Source organism: Pterocles gutturalis, unplaced genomic scaffold (genome assembly GCF_000699245.1).
Source record: "Pterocles gutturalis isolate BGI_N339 unplaced genomic scaffold, ASM69924v1 scaffold47817, whole genome shotgun sequence".
Taxonomy (NCBI): Eukaryota; Metazoa; Chordata; class Aves; order Pterocliformes; family Pteroclidae; genus Pterocles; species Pterocles gutturalis.
The window spans coordinates 1-17,565 of NW_010114566.1; the positions used below are offsets into that span (position 1 = coordinate 1).

The following is a 17,565-nucleotide window of genomic DNA, read 5'->3' on the forward strand; positions in this document are numbered from 1 at the left end:
ACCAGCAAACTTGCTGAGGGTGCACTCTTTTCCCTCATCCAAGTCGTTGATGATGCTAGAATAGGGGAAAAATACTTTTCTGGTGAAGCAAAAGTAAATATTCTATATGAAAGTATTTAAAGATATATTATAAGTTAATGGTTTATAATTTGTTCTTTTCTTTTAGAGGAACCCCAAGATATCTACTGGTTGGCCCAGTGTCTTTACCTAACAGCTCAGTATCATAGGGCAGCACATGCCCTTCGATCGCGTAAGCTAGATAAGGTAAGTCATTTTAGTCAAAGGCTTACTACTGTTCCACTTTTAGACCTTTGCTGCTAACCATGGTGACTTCTTCACCATCAGAGGATAAGGTTTATGGGAAAAGTAATTGAAAAACCTGCATGATGTAGTTTATCTGAACCAAGTATAGCCCTGTATTCAATTGGCCGGGTTGAAACTGTTGTCCCCAGGTAGGGCTACAGAAAAAAGAAGGGGCCCACATACCTATAACTGTAGCAGGTACAGGAAGGTGAAGTGCCACTTCGGGTGTAGTTGCTTTAATTGTCCTTCTGCTCTGCTAGTGAGTGGTGAAGGCGAGAGTGAAGCAAATGTCTTTTGAGTGTTTAGTAGTAGAGAAAGTGTTACAGACTTAGTAATTTTGGTCAGGAAAGATTTTTGGAGGTGAAAGGGATGAAGAAGCCTTACAGCTGAAAAAGGAGAGAGCAAAATGGAGTCTAGCAGTGTAAGTGAACATGCTTTCTCTTTATAACTAATATTTATGAAACTTCTCTTTCAGTTATATGAAGCATGTCGCTACCTTGCAGCTAGATGTCATGTGAGTACACGTTTTAACCTCTATTGTAAACAAACCAAACTAAATAAAAGATGCATATTGGGAAGATTAGGTACCTGACAGGCAATGTAGATGTCTATGTTCACTAGAATAACAAGTTTAAATTTTGTGACAGTTGATTTTATTCTTTAACCTTTAGCATGGTCGCCAGAATATCTATTGTGGTATTATTCTGAAGAAATCCAACTGACCTTTTTTTTCCAGGAAAGAAAATAGTCCTCTAATATTTTGTGGGGAAAAACTGTAAACAATTTTTGTCTCATGTCTTCATGTTTACATTTTTAATTGGTTGTAGTCTGACCAGAGGAGATGTGGTTTATGGTTGTATAAATACAGTTAGCAGCTTTCACAGGACAACTGAATCAGCTGGTAGATTAAATATAGAAATTTGAAACACATTGTGCTGCTTATAGAATACGATGATTGTGCTGTATTAAAACCTGTATTAACTATTTTAGAAGCATATCTGCTTCTGTGATTGTGTAATGCTGAATAATAGATTTTTCAGTAGGCCTTAACTTTATTTTTTGCATGTTATCAATGACTAGTAAAATAGTTGACTGCAATTGTAACATGACATGTGTCCAAATAAGACTACGCATGCATGAAAAACCTGCTGATAAGCAGTGGTTGATACAATCTGTACTTTTGAAATGTGATGCTGTGTTTATTGGTGCTTTATGTACAGATGTTTCAAATCCCAACCTTGTTTTTTACATGCGCACGGTTGGCTAGTATGCTGCGAAAGAACATCAGCAGGCCCTGGATATTCTTGATATGGAAGAGCCAATCAACAAACGACTTTTTGAAAAGTACTTGAAGGATGAAAGTGGATTGAAAGACTCTGCCACAGACTGGGAGATGTCACAATCCTCTGTGAGTGACATTTTTTAAACAAATATTTTTATAACTGAGAAAAAAAAATGTGTGAAGCCAGAAAGTGATTTTACAGTTCACTAATGTGAGGATGGGTTTGGTTTGCCAAAGGAGAGAACTACGGAAGTAGATACTGCTGCAAGAAATTTCAAATCAAACTCCTCTCTAGGAATGTAGCTATTTCAAACTTAATTTGGGTAGTTTGCACAGGCACTAGTTCCAAAGTAAGAATGACTGATCTCTGAGCACTTTAGCAGAGTCCTGGGGCTTATTAGTTGTTAATGCAGCTATACTCTTTCTAGTGTGTGGGCTCCTGAGGGAGTTGGTCTGTCTGGTTAGTCCAACGGCATAGGTGTGTAATTTGTTAACTTTTTCAGAGTAACTTGCTGACACTTCTGTGGCTTTCTGACTGAACTGAACAGCCATCTAGAGAGTTTTAGTTATTAGACATTTTGTCAGAACTTTAACTATGGTAATAATGATCTTTCACTGTTTCTATTTCTGAAACATCTGTGTTTTGGTTTGAAAACAAGGATATATTTTTTCTGCTCAAAGTAGTTGAGTCCATTGATTTGGCCTTTTTCATCTCTGCTGTGGTCATTCTTGTCTTGCCTGAAGTATGCAGTTTAATAGTCGAGAAAGAAGTGAATCGCCTTTTGAAGTGACGATTTCCCTATATTGAATATGAAGGGAATTTAGTAGAAATAGCTTAGACCTCAATATCAGAGAGCTGGAAAAGATAAACCCTGTCCTCTCTCTACTTATTTCAAGCATGTGTTCATTTGGCAGCAGATAACCTGATAGAGCATTCATTTGATTTTTTAATTTTTTTTTTTAAGATAGGAGAAAGAATATTTTGTTAAAAGACAGCACTAGAAAATCAGGTTCCATCATACATGAAATGCTTTTTACTTTTCAGGGAGCCCATTTGATTTGTGTTCAAAACCAAATTGCAAACATTGATTCAGTCTTTGACCTCCAGCCCTGCTTTTCCACCAGATCAAGAGTTCTATATGCCTTTTGCGAGGGAAGATTTATGATGCTTTGGATAATAGAACCCTAGCAACATACAGCTACAAAGAGGCCTTGAAGCTTGATGTTTACTGCTTTGAAGCATTTGATCTTTTAACGTCGCACCATATGCTGACAGCACAAGAAGGTTTGGATAGCAGTATTTCTCAAATACAAGTAAAATTTATCTGCTTTCTCAATATACCTCTTTCCTGGATAAAAATTAAAGCAATACTACAAGTAACAGACTTGAAAATGTTAAGAATAGAAAACATGTATGAAATGAGTGAAAAGTGTAATCTGGTCAAGTTTATGTTTGAGCTTTTTTTTTCAGTCTTGCAGCACGAAGAATTAAAAGAAACAGAGTAACCCCAGCTGTCCTGTTTGTTAGCTCCAGCAGCTCCCATGCTCTTTGCCCATGTTAAACAATGTTTTTCCTGTGATCTCAACTTCCCAGGCTTTGAATCCACCAAACCCTCCTGGTGTTAGCTTAGTTATAGTAGGCATTGCTTAAGATAGCATTCTGAATGGTCAAATTTGACATGTAAAGTAAAGAAAAATAGTGGTGTGTTATGTCATGTTTATTAAATTTTGTTTAAAAGTGTAGAAGGAAAAATAAGAATTCAGTCATTAATTTCCATAATTAGTAGTATTATCTGCTTTAGCATATCTGTACTGTTTTTTCTTCCTTGTAGTTTCGGGATGAGCATCATAAAATTCTTTGCATCTCTAGGTTCTTAATGTTGGATCTTGCTATTTCTTCTGTAACATGACCTTTTTTTTTTTTTAATTCACATAGAAAAAGAACTTCTTGAGTCTCTACCTCTTAGTAGACAATGTACAGAAGAAGAGCAAGAACTGCTTCACTTTTTGTTTGAGAATAAATTGAAAAAGGTAAACCCCAAAGCTGACTAGAAAGCTGGAGAATTGATTGAAAGTCTTGACTTCAGGTGTAAATTTTCTCAAATTACATTTATTCTGAACATTGGAATAAATAAGGGCTTTGTAGTTTTGTTTATTTTGAAATTTATGATGCAGCAGTTATCACTTTATGGGGGTAGTAAAATAGTTTTGTGTAAACTTATTTTGTGGTGTGGTGACAACTTGAAATTCTGATGCTTTTTTTCTTAGCTTCATTTCTTGAGAAACTTCTAGGTGGGGAAAAAGAACATTAATAATGTAGGTAAAATGTCAGTTACTTGAAAATATTAGGGTACAACAACGTTATTCCAGACTATTTTTTCTAAAGATAATTTGAGAGCACTGAAAGCCAACTATATATTGCTCAGTATTAATTTCTACAACCTACAGTTAAAATGTTGACACTGGCAAGCATCTTTCATGTTCTAAATGAGCTTTTAAGTACATTATAAAGAAACATTTTACCAAATACATGTTTTATGGACTTTCAGTTTAAAACTGAGAATTTTAAGCTTAATACTTGAATATTCTTTTAGAACTAAAAATATTAATATCCATATAAAAGGATATTATATATAATTACCATCTGATTTTTTATTTGATTCACATGTTGTTTCTTTTGTCTTTCAGTATAATAAACCCAGTGAAACACTGATTCCTGAATCAGTAGATGGTCTTCAGGAAAACCTGGATGTGGTAGTATCCTTAGCTGAAAGACATTATTATAACTGTGATTTCAAAATGTGTTACAAGCTTACTTCTGCGTAAGTATGCAAAGCAACATTGAGTGTTTGTTCTGATGTGGTGTAGTATAATAATTGTGCCTGGACTTACAGTTAATATCATCGTTCAATGCATGGACATACATATCAATTTGATACAGAGTTTCAGGTATTTAAAATGTGTAGCTTGTGTCTGGCAAGACACATCACTTTTATGATACACAGTAGAAGTATCCAAAGCAAAACTCCAGTTAATCAGCACTGTGTGGCACTTCCTTTCATCCATCCTCTTCCTTACACTGCTGCCTTCAGTTTTGTGTGTTCTCTACTTACCTCTTGTTTGGCCTTCAGAACAAACAGGTTTGGATCAGTTGGTCAGTTAGGAAGTAAAATTTCTCTAGCTGATTAAAAGCTATGTTAATTTTGATGCACCAAGTATTGTGTCTCAGTTGTTACGCAGTCCAGGCATACACTGCTGCTCGGTTGTCAGAACAAAAACATAGATTGCTTCTCAACTACTGTAAATCTGAACACATGGTTGTGAAACTTTTTTTCTGCTGGTTCTGACAACTACCTTTTTAAGAAAACTATTTTTGTGTATATACTGCATAGTTTCAGAATATTAGTAGTATAAGAGGGAAATGGTTTTGTTTTTCTTATAGTACAGTATTTTCTTAGCTGAAGCAAGCCATTACTGTGTAGAATATCCCATGGAACCCAGTACATGCAAGATTTTGGAGAAGGTGTAGAGAATGCTGATAGGGTGAATTTGAACATCTGAGTAAAATGATGATCCTGTTGAAATACCTTACACCAATTAAGTCAATGCAATTATATTATTGCATCTTTATTTCTGAAACCTAATTGCCACACCTTGTTTAGCAGAAAATGGTGGGAGTAAGTATCTCCTAAGGATGAGACTGTCACAGATACTAGAGCTTGGAAATGAGTCTGGCAAGTCCATATAGCTCCAAAGTTTTAGACTCTCTTCAAGAGAGCATTTAATGTACTTGTTTTTATGTTCTTTTATGCTTTTCACTTGAAATACTTAGAACTATTTAAAAATGCCAACTAAACTTTTAACTATTTCAGGATGTACTTCCCAGAGAATGGAGTCATAATGTACTTCTGATTTAAGAGATTCTGTGAATAGTTATTTCAGGACATCTTTTTTTCCCTGCTTCATTTACCAAATCCCAATGTTTACAAAAAGGGAACGTGTAGAAGCTGTGTCCTGCATGCAGTCTGTTGTCTGTGAGACTATCTTCTGTTTCCAAATGCTGCAGGAAGTAAAAATTTAAAACTGAGCTAAATATTTTTCTAAGGCATACTGCTTATTGTTAAGCTCAGAAAGCTGAGGACTGTTGCTTGAAAGCTGCTGTCAAACATATGGAAAAGATTAACAGAAATGTTGTTGCTTGCTGTTTGCTGGTTAAATTTGAAGTGACTTGCAAAAACATGTGCATTGTATTCTGTTTTTCTAATTGTATATTCAGCTTGCAAGAATTTACTGTTATCCTCTTCTGTTAAGCTACAGTAATAGTTATTTTTCTGGTCTTAGGATATCATTTATTGTGCTGTTAGTAGTTACCCTCTAGTCACAAATAGTTTTCCATTGCCTGAAGTTGTAATTAACTGAAACATTACGCACTATAAAAGCAGCTTTTTTGTAACACATTAAAATTTTTGAAATGTGCATTGCAGATTTTTTTTTTTTTTTTTTAGAGTGATGGAAAAAGATCCTTTCCATGCAAATTGTTTACCTGTGCATATAGGGACACTTGTGGAGCTTAATAAAGCAAATGGTAAGAAACACAACGTTTAATATTAGTGAAAAAAAGATTGTAACACTTCAGTTTTAAAAAATAATTAAGGATGTCAAACTCCCTTATATACCATTTAAAAAATTACACATATTTTTCCTCTTGCCTGCAGTTTCAAGAAAACGGTGGTAACTGGAAAATAAGGGAGTTTCAGAGCTGACAGCAGCAGGGCAGGAAGTAGTTTTGCAAGAAGTCTTTATTCATACATGATTATGAGTATCACTGTCTTTTAACCCACTAGGTTATGTAGCCAGAAAGTTAGTGAGCTACACTGCTTAATTTCTGTTGTTTGATTTCTGTTTTAAGGTGATATTCATAGAATATGTAGGTATACTTTTTCTGCTCAACAAAAAAATAAAATATATTAATTAAAACTAGAAGGAACTCTTAAGCAGTGTGTATGCTTAGGTGGACACCCTTTTTCCGTATTAGAAAAAAGTCTAGACTCTCCTTGCCTTTGCTGTTGTGAAGGCCTCTTAGTTCAAACAAGTTAATAATCATGCAGGACCTTTGTTGAAATTACATTAGTAGCTTACTTGCAGCTGGGATGGCTTTTTCTCATGTCAGACTGCATGTAAGTATCTAAAGCAAATGAGGAGCTCGAATGTCTTTAAAGACAATTGGAAAATAGAATAAGGAGCTCTCGTGATTTGCAGTCTCTCAAAGGATGCTGCGTTGTACGTAAGCAAATAGGTCCTTAGGTGTACTAGTGCTTGTCAATGTTTAGTAAATGTACTTTTCAGTTACTTTACAGTTAACTACATCTGAAAATGTGGACAGTACTGTGATTTTTCTTCTAAGTCTTCCTTGAGATGCATTTTGTAAATAAGTTGATATTTTGTAAACCAGTTTTCATATTTCATTTGTCTGAAGCCAAGAATTGATGCAAAAGTACCCCAGGACAAACTCATCAATTTGAGAGCACTGTACTGTGAAGAAATAGAAATTTTATGTACTGCAATGCTATTTCTTTTGAAATTGCATAGGCAATAGAATTGTTATCCTATATCTGATTACTTCTGCTGTTATTAGAAAATCCGTAAGTTTTTCTAATAACTAGAATTATTCTTTTTATTAGAAAAGTAATCCAAATAATATAATCATATTTGGTTTTGTCTTATTTTCAGCATATTAATGCACAGGACTCTACTTTGAATTTGATGTATCCAGTATGTCATACATTTTAGGTATAGGAGGTTCAATAGTGTTTTACCTTGACAAGATACACTGAAGTCTAATACTACAGGCATTTATTATAATGTATGTTAATGACCCAAGTTGTTGCTGAATTCTTAAAGGCTAGGATGTATAGCTGCTTATTTATATGTTGTGAAGACTTATGCGTTTGGGTTTGGTGTTTTGGTTTTGGGTTTGTTGGTTTTTTTTAGTTAATTGCAAAACAAAATCTATTTAGAAGCAGTTTGAAGCATTACCACTAAACAGAAAGCACTTTTGTTCCCTGGTGCATTAATAACGTTAGACGTTCTGGATATTTTTTATAGAAGGTTAAAGGGCTTGAAACACCTTAATGTTTTAGCATGCACATTTTAATTTTCTTTTCTTGTTTCTTCCCACTATGTAGAGCTTTTCTATCTTTCTCACAAACTGGTGGACTTGTACCCAAATAATCCTGTAAGTTCTAAGCCTTCATTACCAGATAGTTTTTACTAGGTGAAAGCACATAAAAGTTGTAATGTAGTAGTCAGTTTGAGCAATAGAATTAAAGATCAATTTCTGGATGTAGCTAGTAAAAATGGTTAACTCATTTTATTTTCTATGCATTGTAATTTTCTTGTACCAAGGTGTTTTTTTTTTTTAAAACAAAGTACCTGTAAAATAATGTGAGGTATTCACTTTGAATAATAATTGAAAGCAAATGGAACAACTGTATGCCTCTCTGGGCATCCTTTTCCAATGTTTCATCACCTTTGTCGTGAAAATTGTTTTCCTTTACTCAGCCTGAATTTCCCATGTTGCAACTTGTACCCGTTGCCTCCCGTCCTGTCACTGCACCTCTGAGAAGAGTCTGTCTCTGTCTTCCGTGTTCCCTACTGTTAGATAGTTGAAGACAGCAATGAGCTTTACACTTAGCTCTCTCTTCATGAGGCTGAACAAACCCAGTTAGAGGTGTACATGTCAGAAGTTCTGGGTTGTCTGTAACATCAAATAATTCGAAAAGCTGACTGTGATTTCAGTGCAGATGTTCCTGACTTCTATATTTATAATCTGTTCCTCTGCTTTGCATCACCTATGGTGATATTTCACTAAAATCAGTGTGATGTATCTAATAATACTCTATTTTGATTTTAATGTGTAGGTATCATGGTTTGCAGTAGGATGCTACTATCTCATGGTTGGCCACAAAAATGAACATGCCAGAAGATATCTCAGGTAAAGCTTTTTTTTTTTCCAGTTTTCCTTAGTGAATCTGTTGCTTACTTGCTAAATCAATATTTAATGTTCACAGTTGTTTGTAAGCTTATAAAGTAAACAGAAGCCTTGATAAACTGGTTACTATGAAAATATTCCTTTTGTTGACACCTTTTTTTGGTGTAGCAATTTAGACCTCAGCCATCTAGATACTTTAAAAATTACACACAGACTTACGTGGAATCTCTTTTGGCAGTCATCTTCCTGTCGTGGGCAGGTGGAGTCCCTGCATCGCTCATGCTGCTGAGCTAACTACAGCTGGGTAATCAAGCCTCAGTTCTTAGTTTAAGGACACTCAGGCGTTCTCCCAGGTCCAGGTTTCATACCTTAAGGGAAGGAGATAGATAGAAAACTCTGACATTTGGCTGTCTTGTTCTTTCTTTGCACAAACAGCCTTGGACTTAATAGGTTGGTTAGCCAGCCCAGTCCTCTTTCCTGTAGGTCCTCTGTATGTGTATTGATACCAGCACTGGGGAACCAGGACCTTTCTGTGAAGTAGGACATTTGTTTTGATGCTGTAAGCTTAACTGAGAAGGCTTAAATCAACCTGTAATACTTCCGTTTTTCTTCTCGAGACCTTTATAGACAATATGTGTAAAGATGGGTTAGTAATTTACACTGTTTAAATGCCTGGTTATTATGAGTAAACTATTTAAATTCCTGACAGGTACCAGTGTGAAATTCTTTGAGAAGCTGTCCTGAGTGACATAGATGGTTTTGGTGGTGAAGTAAAGAACACCTTTATTAAATCTGCAAGCATCCCTAGCCAGAAAGGGTCTCTAGATGTATTAGGTTAAAAAAAAAAAAAAAAATCAGAATTCAGGGTAGTTCTGGCAAAGAGTAGAAAAGGCCAGGTAAAAGTGACATAGTAACAAGATGCCCAAATGTCTTGGAGAAGAGTGGTACTGCACAACTACAAGTCTAGGGACAACTGTGGGCTAGACAGTGATTTTTAGAAAAGGATCTGGAGGTACCATTGATAAAAACACAAACTCTCATATAATTGTTTTGGAGTCACAGGACGTCATGGTGGAGTGTGCTGAACAGGGTAGAAGGGACAGCTGGGCATTGCCTGGGAATGTAAGGGAGGTATCATTCTGTCTGCTCCAGAAGGAGCTATCTGCATCCTTCACATCTTGCAAAAGGGCTTACCTCATCTGTTTACCTCTACCACAAAACAATATTTGTGGTAGAACATAATCCATTTTTTATAACAATAATGAAGCTGTATTGTGATGTGTCGCTGTTGACAAGTCAACATGTGCAGAGAACTCAACATGGATGTAAGACATTTGAATTGAATTCAAGAGAAGGCAGTAAACAGTCATTCTGGAGAATATGACCAATGAGGAAAGTTTTTTGGGAGTGATTGAAGCTGTGTAGGATGTAGGGTGGGAAGATACAAACGTTCAAACATGTAAAGGTTTGTCCCAAGACACAGAGAACAAACTGTTCTTTAGGATCTGTGATAAGAAATAATGAGTTCAACTGTGATGAACAAGATTTAGATTAAATGCTAGGAAAAAATTAAGTGTTTAAGGATAGTTAAGAAATAGAATACATTACTTGTGGAATATGTAGGATCTCCATGGCAGAAGCTTTTAAGAAATGATTGCTCAAATCTGTCATCAGCTGTTTCATTATGAATGCCCTTGCCTTCAGACTGAGAAAATAACTTACAGAGCTTTCTAATGTTCCTGTCAAGTCCATCATTCTGTAAAGACTACAGGTTGCACTCTTGATGCTCAGGTTGCAGCCTTCAGTTCAGGACTCGAATGACATTTTGTATACTCCTCTGGTGCATGGCAACTGTCTGCGATGTGCCAAATAAATATTCCGGTCTTAAAGGCAGTATAATTATATGGCAACACTTCTACACACAGTTCAATCCAAGTGTTCATTTGGTATTTTCATATCCTGGTTATGAAACTTACATGTGGTAGAATATATTTATTTTGAATTGTATAGCTAAAATTTTGTAATATATTATAAGTCACTACTAATGTTTTCTGTATTTTGCCCAATTCACCTATTATATAGTTGTTTAAGTTTGGTAATATCAAATAATTCCTGAAAAAAAAAAACAGCAACGGAAATAATACAATGAATTCTTGAAAATATGTGATACTTTTAAGTACTAATAGTTCGTTGAACTTTTAGAATTAACTTTGTTTATCACAGATTATCATTTTACTAGATACCTATGTGGCACTGCATTGCTATGTAAGCAGTCATCTGAAGCAGATTAAATTTAATTTCAGATGTGTTTGCTTGTGATTTGCTCGTTTTTAGTAAAGCTACTACACTTGAGAGAACCTGCGGACCTGCGTGGATAGCATATGGACATTCATTTGCAGTTGAGAGTGAGCATGACCAGGCAATGGCTGCATACTTCACAGCTGCACAGCTCATGAAAGGGTATGTCAAAAAATGTCATATTAAGAAAAAATAAAATTAATCCATAAATAATATAGAATATTGACCTATGTCCCTTTAAACAGTAGGAATACATTTCCAACAATTATCTGGTAGAGAACAAAGGAAATAAAAAAACTCCAAATAATTTCATTTTCTGCATTTAACTGCATTATTTGTGATTACTATTGTGATTTTATAAGTTCTAAAGTCAAAATTTATATTTAGGTAATCTATGTTCTACCTGAAATTTCTCTGAAATTTGTGAATCATGTTTGTTATACCAGCTCATAAACTCCTGTATAGTAATATCTTGAACAGCTGTTTCGTGCTGTGGAGAAGGTTGTAAAATGAGTAGTGGACTAATCATGTCATATTGCATATAAAACTACTGTATTTGATTGTACTTATTGGTAAATGTAATCCCTTTAATTATTGCTTCTTCCATATTCTATTTGTAAATCTATGAAGGAAACTTGGGGGAAAAAACCTTGGAACTAACTTAAGCACTGAGAAAATATGTGTTATTCTAGAGCAGCCAGAGCAGGTTACAATTATATATTGGAGTTCAAATTCTTGTCAATAACAAACACAGATGTAAAGGTCTTTTAAAGGGTCACCTAGGTTAATAGACCATTTAAATCATCTCTTACTTGGATGGACATAAACAGGCATTTCTTTATAGTTTGTGACATCATTCCTAATAAAGTGCATTTTTGGTTTTTTTCAGGTGTCATTTGCCGATGCTCTATATTGGACTGGAATATGGTTTGACCAACAATTCAAAGCTAGCTGAAAGGTTTTTCAGCCAAGCTTTAAGCATTGCACCTGAAGATCCTTTTGTTATGCATGAAGTTGGAGTGGTTGCATTTCAAAATGGAGAGTAAGCTTGCAAAATGTGATTAAATACAAACTTAAACATGGATTATTCTGAAGTGTAATGTGCCAATGTATCTACTAAAGTACTTACATTGAACTAGAGAACACGAAGTTTCTTTTGGTTCTAGTTAGATGGCGTTTACCCTAAAGCCTTGCTTTCTACATTGTTCTTTGTTGTTTAAGATTGAATGAGGAAAGAATTTAATGCTTGAGGAACATGCAGGAATAGATTATTATCTTGTATGTGCCTGTCCTTGGGTAGTTGCATGCCTTGAAAAGGCATCTGTCTGCGCACAGAAGTGCACATGTGCTATAAAATTTTGTACAGCAAAACATTTTGTCTGCTCAAGACATTCCAAATATATTCTGAGAAAAACTGAACAGATATAACTGTTTAGTGAATATTCTTGATCTGCTTCTGATTTTTTTAATTTTGTCTTGTTAGCTCTTAGGAGCACATGCAAAATACAGCAAATCGTAAATTACTCATTTTTACATCTAATTTCACTAATACAACAAAATAATGTCAAAGAACTGTTCCTTGTAATAGTTCTCTCATACTGCTAATGAAAATTCTTCACTAATGTACTTTTCTTCCCCCCCCACCCCTCGCTTTCTTAGCTGGAAAACTGCAGAAAAGTGGTTTCTTGATGCACTGGAAAAAATCAAAGCTATTGGAAATGAGGTATTTTTTCCTAATAACATGCACAATCGTTACTATGTCAAATTCCAGGAAATTCTGTAATATCTTGTGACAACATATGTTGTGCTTATTTTAAGATAGAAGCAATACAATATAAATTTGACTTTAAAATGTAGACCATCTACTTGTAGTTGAGTATGTTGGGTTTTTAGATGAAAATTATCACGTTATCTTCAGTGCTACTGGAAAAGGCAAAAAATATGTTTCTATATTAAATTAAAAGAAATCAAGCATTGATTGGAGAGTGGAATCCACGTCTTATTCTCAGTCTTGGGTCTTAGTAGACCAATGATTCTTGACCTGAGAGTGGAAGTGGGTATAGGTGTGAAGATGGTTTTCTGCCATCTTAGGTGTTAGCCATTTCTTCAATGACTTCCACTTTTGTTTGGACATAATACTGTAGGTATGGATTTGTTTTCTTTCTGTCAGATAGAGCCACTGTGTGGGAATGGTCCCAGAGTTGCTTAATTTTACTTCCTGAAAGTAATCAAAATAATCCCTGGCAAAGAGTTTGTCAGGAAATGTGCTCGTAGCTCAGGTGCTTTTGTGAATCAAAATCAACCATTACAACCTTCATTCCTCAACCACTGGAACACACAAAGGAGTTTGTGCCTATTGGTAGTACTGTTTATTTTATTTGTGTGTCATCATCTTGTCTAAAGAAACACATTGGACTAGAATAACTTAAAAGGCCTTAATGAAAGCAGTACCACCTTGTGCCAGGGTTCTTGTGAATTTTAAGATAGGTTTTCTCAATTTTTAGATTAAATGTGGTTAATGAGGGCACCACCTCATGCTGCTATAATTGTTAACAAAGCATCTCCTATCAAGATAATGAAAGCACAATAAGCCTGTGAAGTAGAAAGCGCTGGAAGAACTATAATCTTGTGGACAAGGCACACATTTACTAAAACAAACTGCACAGATGCCAATTTATACGCTCACCAATACATAGATTGGGTTGTTCTGTGTTAGATAAAGCTGTATTGTTGTTCATGCGAATGCCACAGACTTTGTAGATCAGGCTTAAATTTATGTATATGCCTAAATTCTTCTACGTGCAGTATTTTTCTTGTTTATTGAGAAGTACTAAATATCAATGTGTCCACAAACACACAAACAGAAATTTAAAACTAGAGTGGGAAATGCATAAGATAACTAGAGATACGGAGATACTCTTATGTTGTTGTAAGTCGCAAATTCATAATGCAATCAAATCCAAATTATTTTTAATTTCACCAAAAAGCATTTAAGGATTTTGTTGGCTCACTGACATCTGTGTGTCTTGTAAATGAGCTAATTTATTTAGAGCAGGTGAAGTTAGACTATGGAGAAGACAGTGAAAAGACCTTCAGTATTTATGATTATTTTACAAACACCTAATTGGGGGGGGTCTTCAGTGCTTCTAGGCTGAGAGACTTGATGAGATTTTTGGTTAAGTAGAGAACAATTTTTTTTTTGTTTGCTTCCAAGTTTTACTGACACTGACCCTTTAAAGAAATTTAATCAGGTTTGGGGAATGGTAATACTAGAAAAATGAGTTATTGAATAAATGTTTTGAGCTTAAATATGTGTTTTGAAAATAATTGAAAATGCTTGTGATATTTTTCTTGGTAATGAATGAATTGCCTTGTTCATTTTTATGGTTTGTTTTGGGTTTTTTTTGAAGTAGATGGTTGAGTTGCAATCTGCGAAGCTGCAGGTATTTGAATTGTTGCATTATTTTGCAGGTAACAGTTGATAAGTGGGAGCCTTTACTGAACAACTTAGGACATGTCTGCAGAAAACTCAAGTAAGCAGAGAGCACTGGAGCTACATTTATCTGGAATACTATACAAATGTGTTTTCTCTAGGCCTATTCTCATTTATATCAAGATTATGTACCACATGAGAGCAGTGTAGAAGCACCGTATAAGAAGAAGATTCCCTAAATCAGCTTGTGAACATAAATGCATTAATCACCCCTTCTAGTCAGTTTGCTACACGCAAGTTCAAGTACTTAAAATAAAAGCCTTTCCTTAACTATTGATTCTTAATAGACAGAAATTTGATCATAGGCTTTTAGATCCTTGCATGGCTCTGAACTCTAACTGGCTACTGTCTCAGTCCTGCCATACTTAAGTCCATGGATTTAATGAACATAAAGGTGATTTTGTGCCGATTAATTGCTTGGCTCAGTGCTTATGTTTTTTTATTGAGGGAAAATATTCAGTGACATTAACGTGACAATAAAATACGGTTTTTGAGAACAAACTCTTTCATATTTCATTTCCTATTCCCATTCCAGGAAGAGAAAAACGAAGGTGCAAAGTATATATGTAAGCTTTAACAGTTTTAACATAGAGAAATGTTTTCTCTTTAATTACCTTAATCCGATTTTAACCAGTGTTTTCTTTTTTTTAATTGGTAGGATATCTATTTTTTCAGTGCCATGGTGTTAATTGTCCGTTGGTGTATACTGTAATTTTTGTTTCAAAGCTGCTAATGAGAATATGATTATGGTAGATACAAGTTGTACTTCTGCTTTGGCCTTGGTAGTCATTGCTTTGTGCTTGAATTGCCAATTAGTCTTCATTTTCATTATGAAATATGGATGTATAATAGTTACCCCTTTTGCCAAGATCAAACAAAAGGCACTGCTGCTAGAATCTATTCATGAGTATAATTGCAGGGGTTTTTTTTCAAATACTTGTTTCAGTTACAGTTCCTTTTGTCTTTTTTTAATTTCTGCAATAAGTTAGTAATTGCTTACATCACACATAGGAACACTAGCATTGTATTATTTGTTCAGGTTCAGAAAGCTAACCTAATGTATTTCTACATCCTTGTAAACCATCTTTCAAGAAAATCAAGTTGAGAATTCAGGCAACTCTACCTATGCTTTGACCACTTTAAAAATTCTGTAATAACCAGTTCACTGGTGTTCATAATACATGCTATTGCTATTATGAAAAAACTTACTGAATGTATGTCTACTCACTAGCATTATGTGCTTGAAATTTAAAAGCAGCAGATTAAAATCCAGTGATAGGTAATTAAACAGGTAAATACTATGAGTGAAAATAAAAATCAAATAATGAGAAAGGTTTGTGCGGCTAGCAAACAGTTGCATCATTTTTCTGCCTCAGTTGTTACTTAATGACCTCTAACAACTTCATGAGTTGCTGTTTGCATAACTTCATTATAACAATAGACATTAAGATTTCTTCTGAGTAGCCAATTGCTATCTTTATTTTTAGGTAGCAATGGTAGTAGGATGTCAAATGTGACAAATTAATTTCTCAGAGTAATGCCATAATGTACATTTAATCCTTGTTTTATAAAATAAAAATGCAGTAAGCAGTCTAATTAATGGATAATTTTCAAAGAAAGGGTGGCTGGTACCTGAAAGAAATTGTGGATAAGTTTAAACCTTCTTTTCTGATAGAGAAGGTAGTAAAATGGAAGTAACAAAAGTACCAGGGTATGTAGCACTTAAGGGTTGTTCGGTTTCTGCCCAGAGAGCTTTTCTTACTTTGAACCATGAGTGATTTAGTCTTACATTGCTCCTTTGCTCCCCTGAGGAGGAAAATGAAAGCTACAGAAAGAAAGCTAATGTTACAATGAGCGGCATTAAACATCTAAAGCAATTTACCATATCAAATTGCTAAGATCATCTCCAAATGAAGCCTAGTTGTGGCTACTGGCAGCTGTTGTGCTACTTAAGGGGAACAGTATTTTCTCAATTACACTGAGGAAGAAAATTGTGAATATCTGTGAGTCTTTTGTACATTCTATTATGTTCAGAGTCTGAAGCAATAATTTCTAAGTTCTTGCGGATTGCGTGCCACTGAGCTAATAAAAATACCAGTACAACGCAATAGAAACACCTTTTACCCTGAAGCTTGTTAATAGATCTTCTGTATTTAACCCTGACAGGAAATATGAAGAAGCACTGGAATATCATCGCCAGGCTCTAGTACTAATTCCTCAAAATGCTTCTACTTACTCTGCTATTGGCTACATACATAGTCTAATGGGCAATTTTGAAAGTGCAATCGACTATTTTCATACGGTATGTAACTCGCTTAAAGTGCTGGTCACAGTCTGTTATTTACTGTTTCATTCTGTTTTGGTTTTGGAACAGAGAACTAGCATTTTATCCAGCCCCCTGATTTGTGTTTATTTTATAATCTTAATTTTTTTTCCAGTGTTCCTAAGTTTTCTATTGATTAGGTAAAAAACGGCCACTTTGTGAAACTTAGTACTAGGATCCTTTGTTGTTATAAATTAATTGAACATCATAATTGTCATATACATTTTATGTACATAAACTTCTCATGCAGCTGAAATGATTTAAAGTACTTCCAACCTATGCCATGAAGTAGAACTTTCACTATAAGTGCAACATATCTAACCGTTCATGATTTGTGAATGATTCTGTATATGTGTTCTTTTCTGGTTTTGTTTTTGTGCTTTGCTTACTACTTCAGCCAGTTCATATGACTATATTGTTTTTATTGTGCAATGTTTTGCTTTAGAGTGAAGTATATCAGTATATTCTGATAGCATTGTCAAACAACAAAACAACAAACTCGGAACCATCATGGACTTATGATGTAAATGCCTTTATTTGCTACTGAATACTTTTTTTTTATAGGCCCTTGGTCTTAGGAGGGATGACACATTTTCAGTCACAATGCTTGGTCATTGTATAGAAATGTATATTGGTGATTCTGAAGCCTACATTGGTAAGTCTTTAACTTATGTGACTCTTAAAATCATAGAGTCCTTTGAGAGGAGTCTTATTCTTACATCAGGAAAGACTGCCTACCATTACCTAGTTAACTTACAAAGTAGAGTATGTTTCTGTTTGGGTTTTTTTTTTTCTTCAATGGCTAAATGTGTCAGAGCTTATCAGTAATTGTAGATGACCACTGTTTTTTCATAGAATCATAGAATGGTCTGGGT

General features: G+C 34.8%; 1 protein-coding gene across 1 annotated transcript; it reads left to right on the plus strand.

Annotated features, from left to right (window-relative positions):
* Window positions 1-166: 166 nt before the first annotated feature.
* CDC16 (cell division cycle 16) lies at window positions 167-17,345 on the plus strand (the record flags this gene model as incomplete). The annotated part of the gene is made up of 15 exons (XM_010074857.1): window positions 167-264; window positions 779-817; window positions 1,571-1,711; window positions 2,711-2,870; window positions 3,522-3,616; window positions 4,274-4,407; window positions 6,091-6,170; window positions 7,771-7,820; window positions 8,506-8,579; window positions 10,911-11,036; window positions 11,764-11,916; window positions 12,534-12,597; window positions 14,346-14,407; window positions 16,534-16,669; window positions 17,255-17,345. Coding segments are annotated over 15 exons (1,503 nt in total), but the record flags the coding sequence as incomplete, so codon positions are not given.
* Window positions 17,346-17,565: the final 220 nt, after the last annotated feature.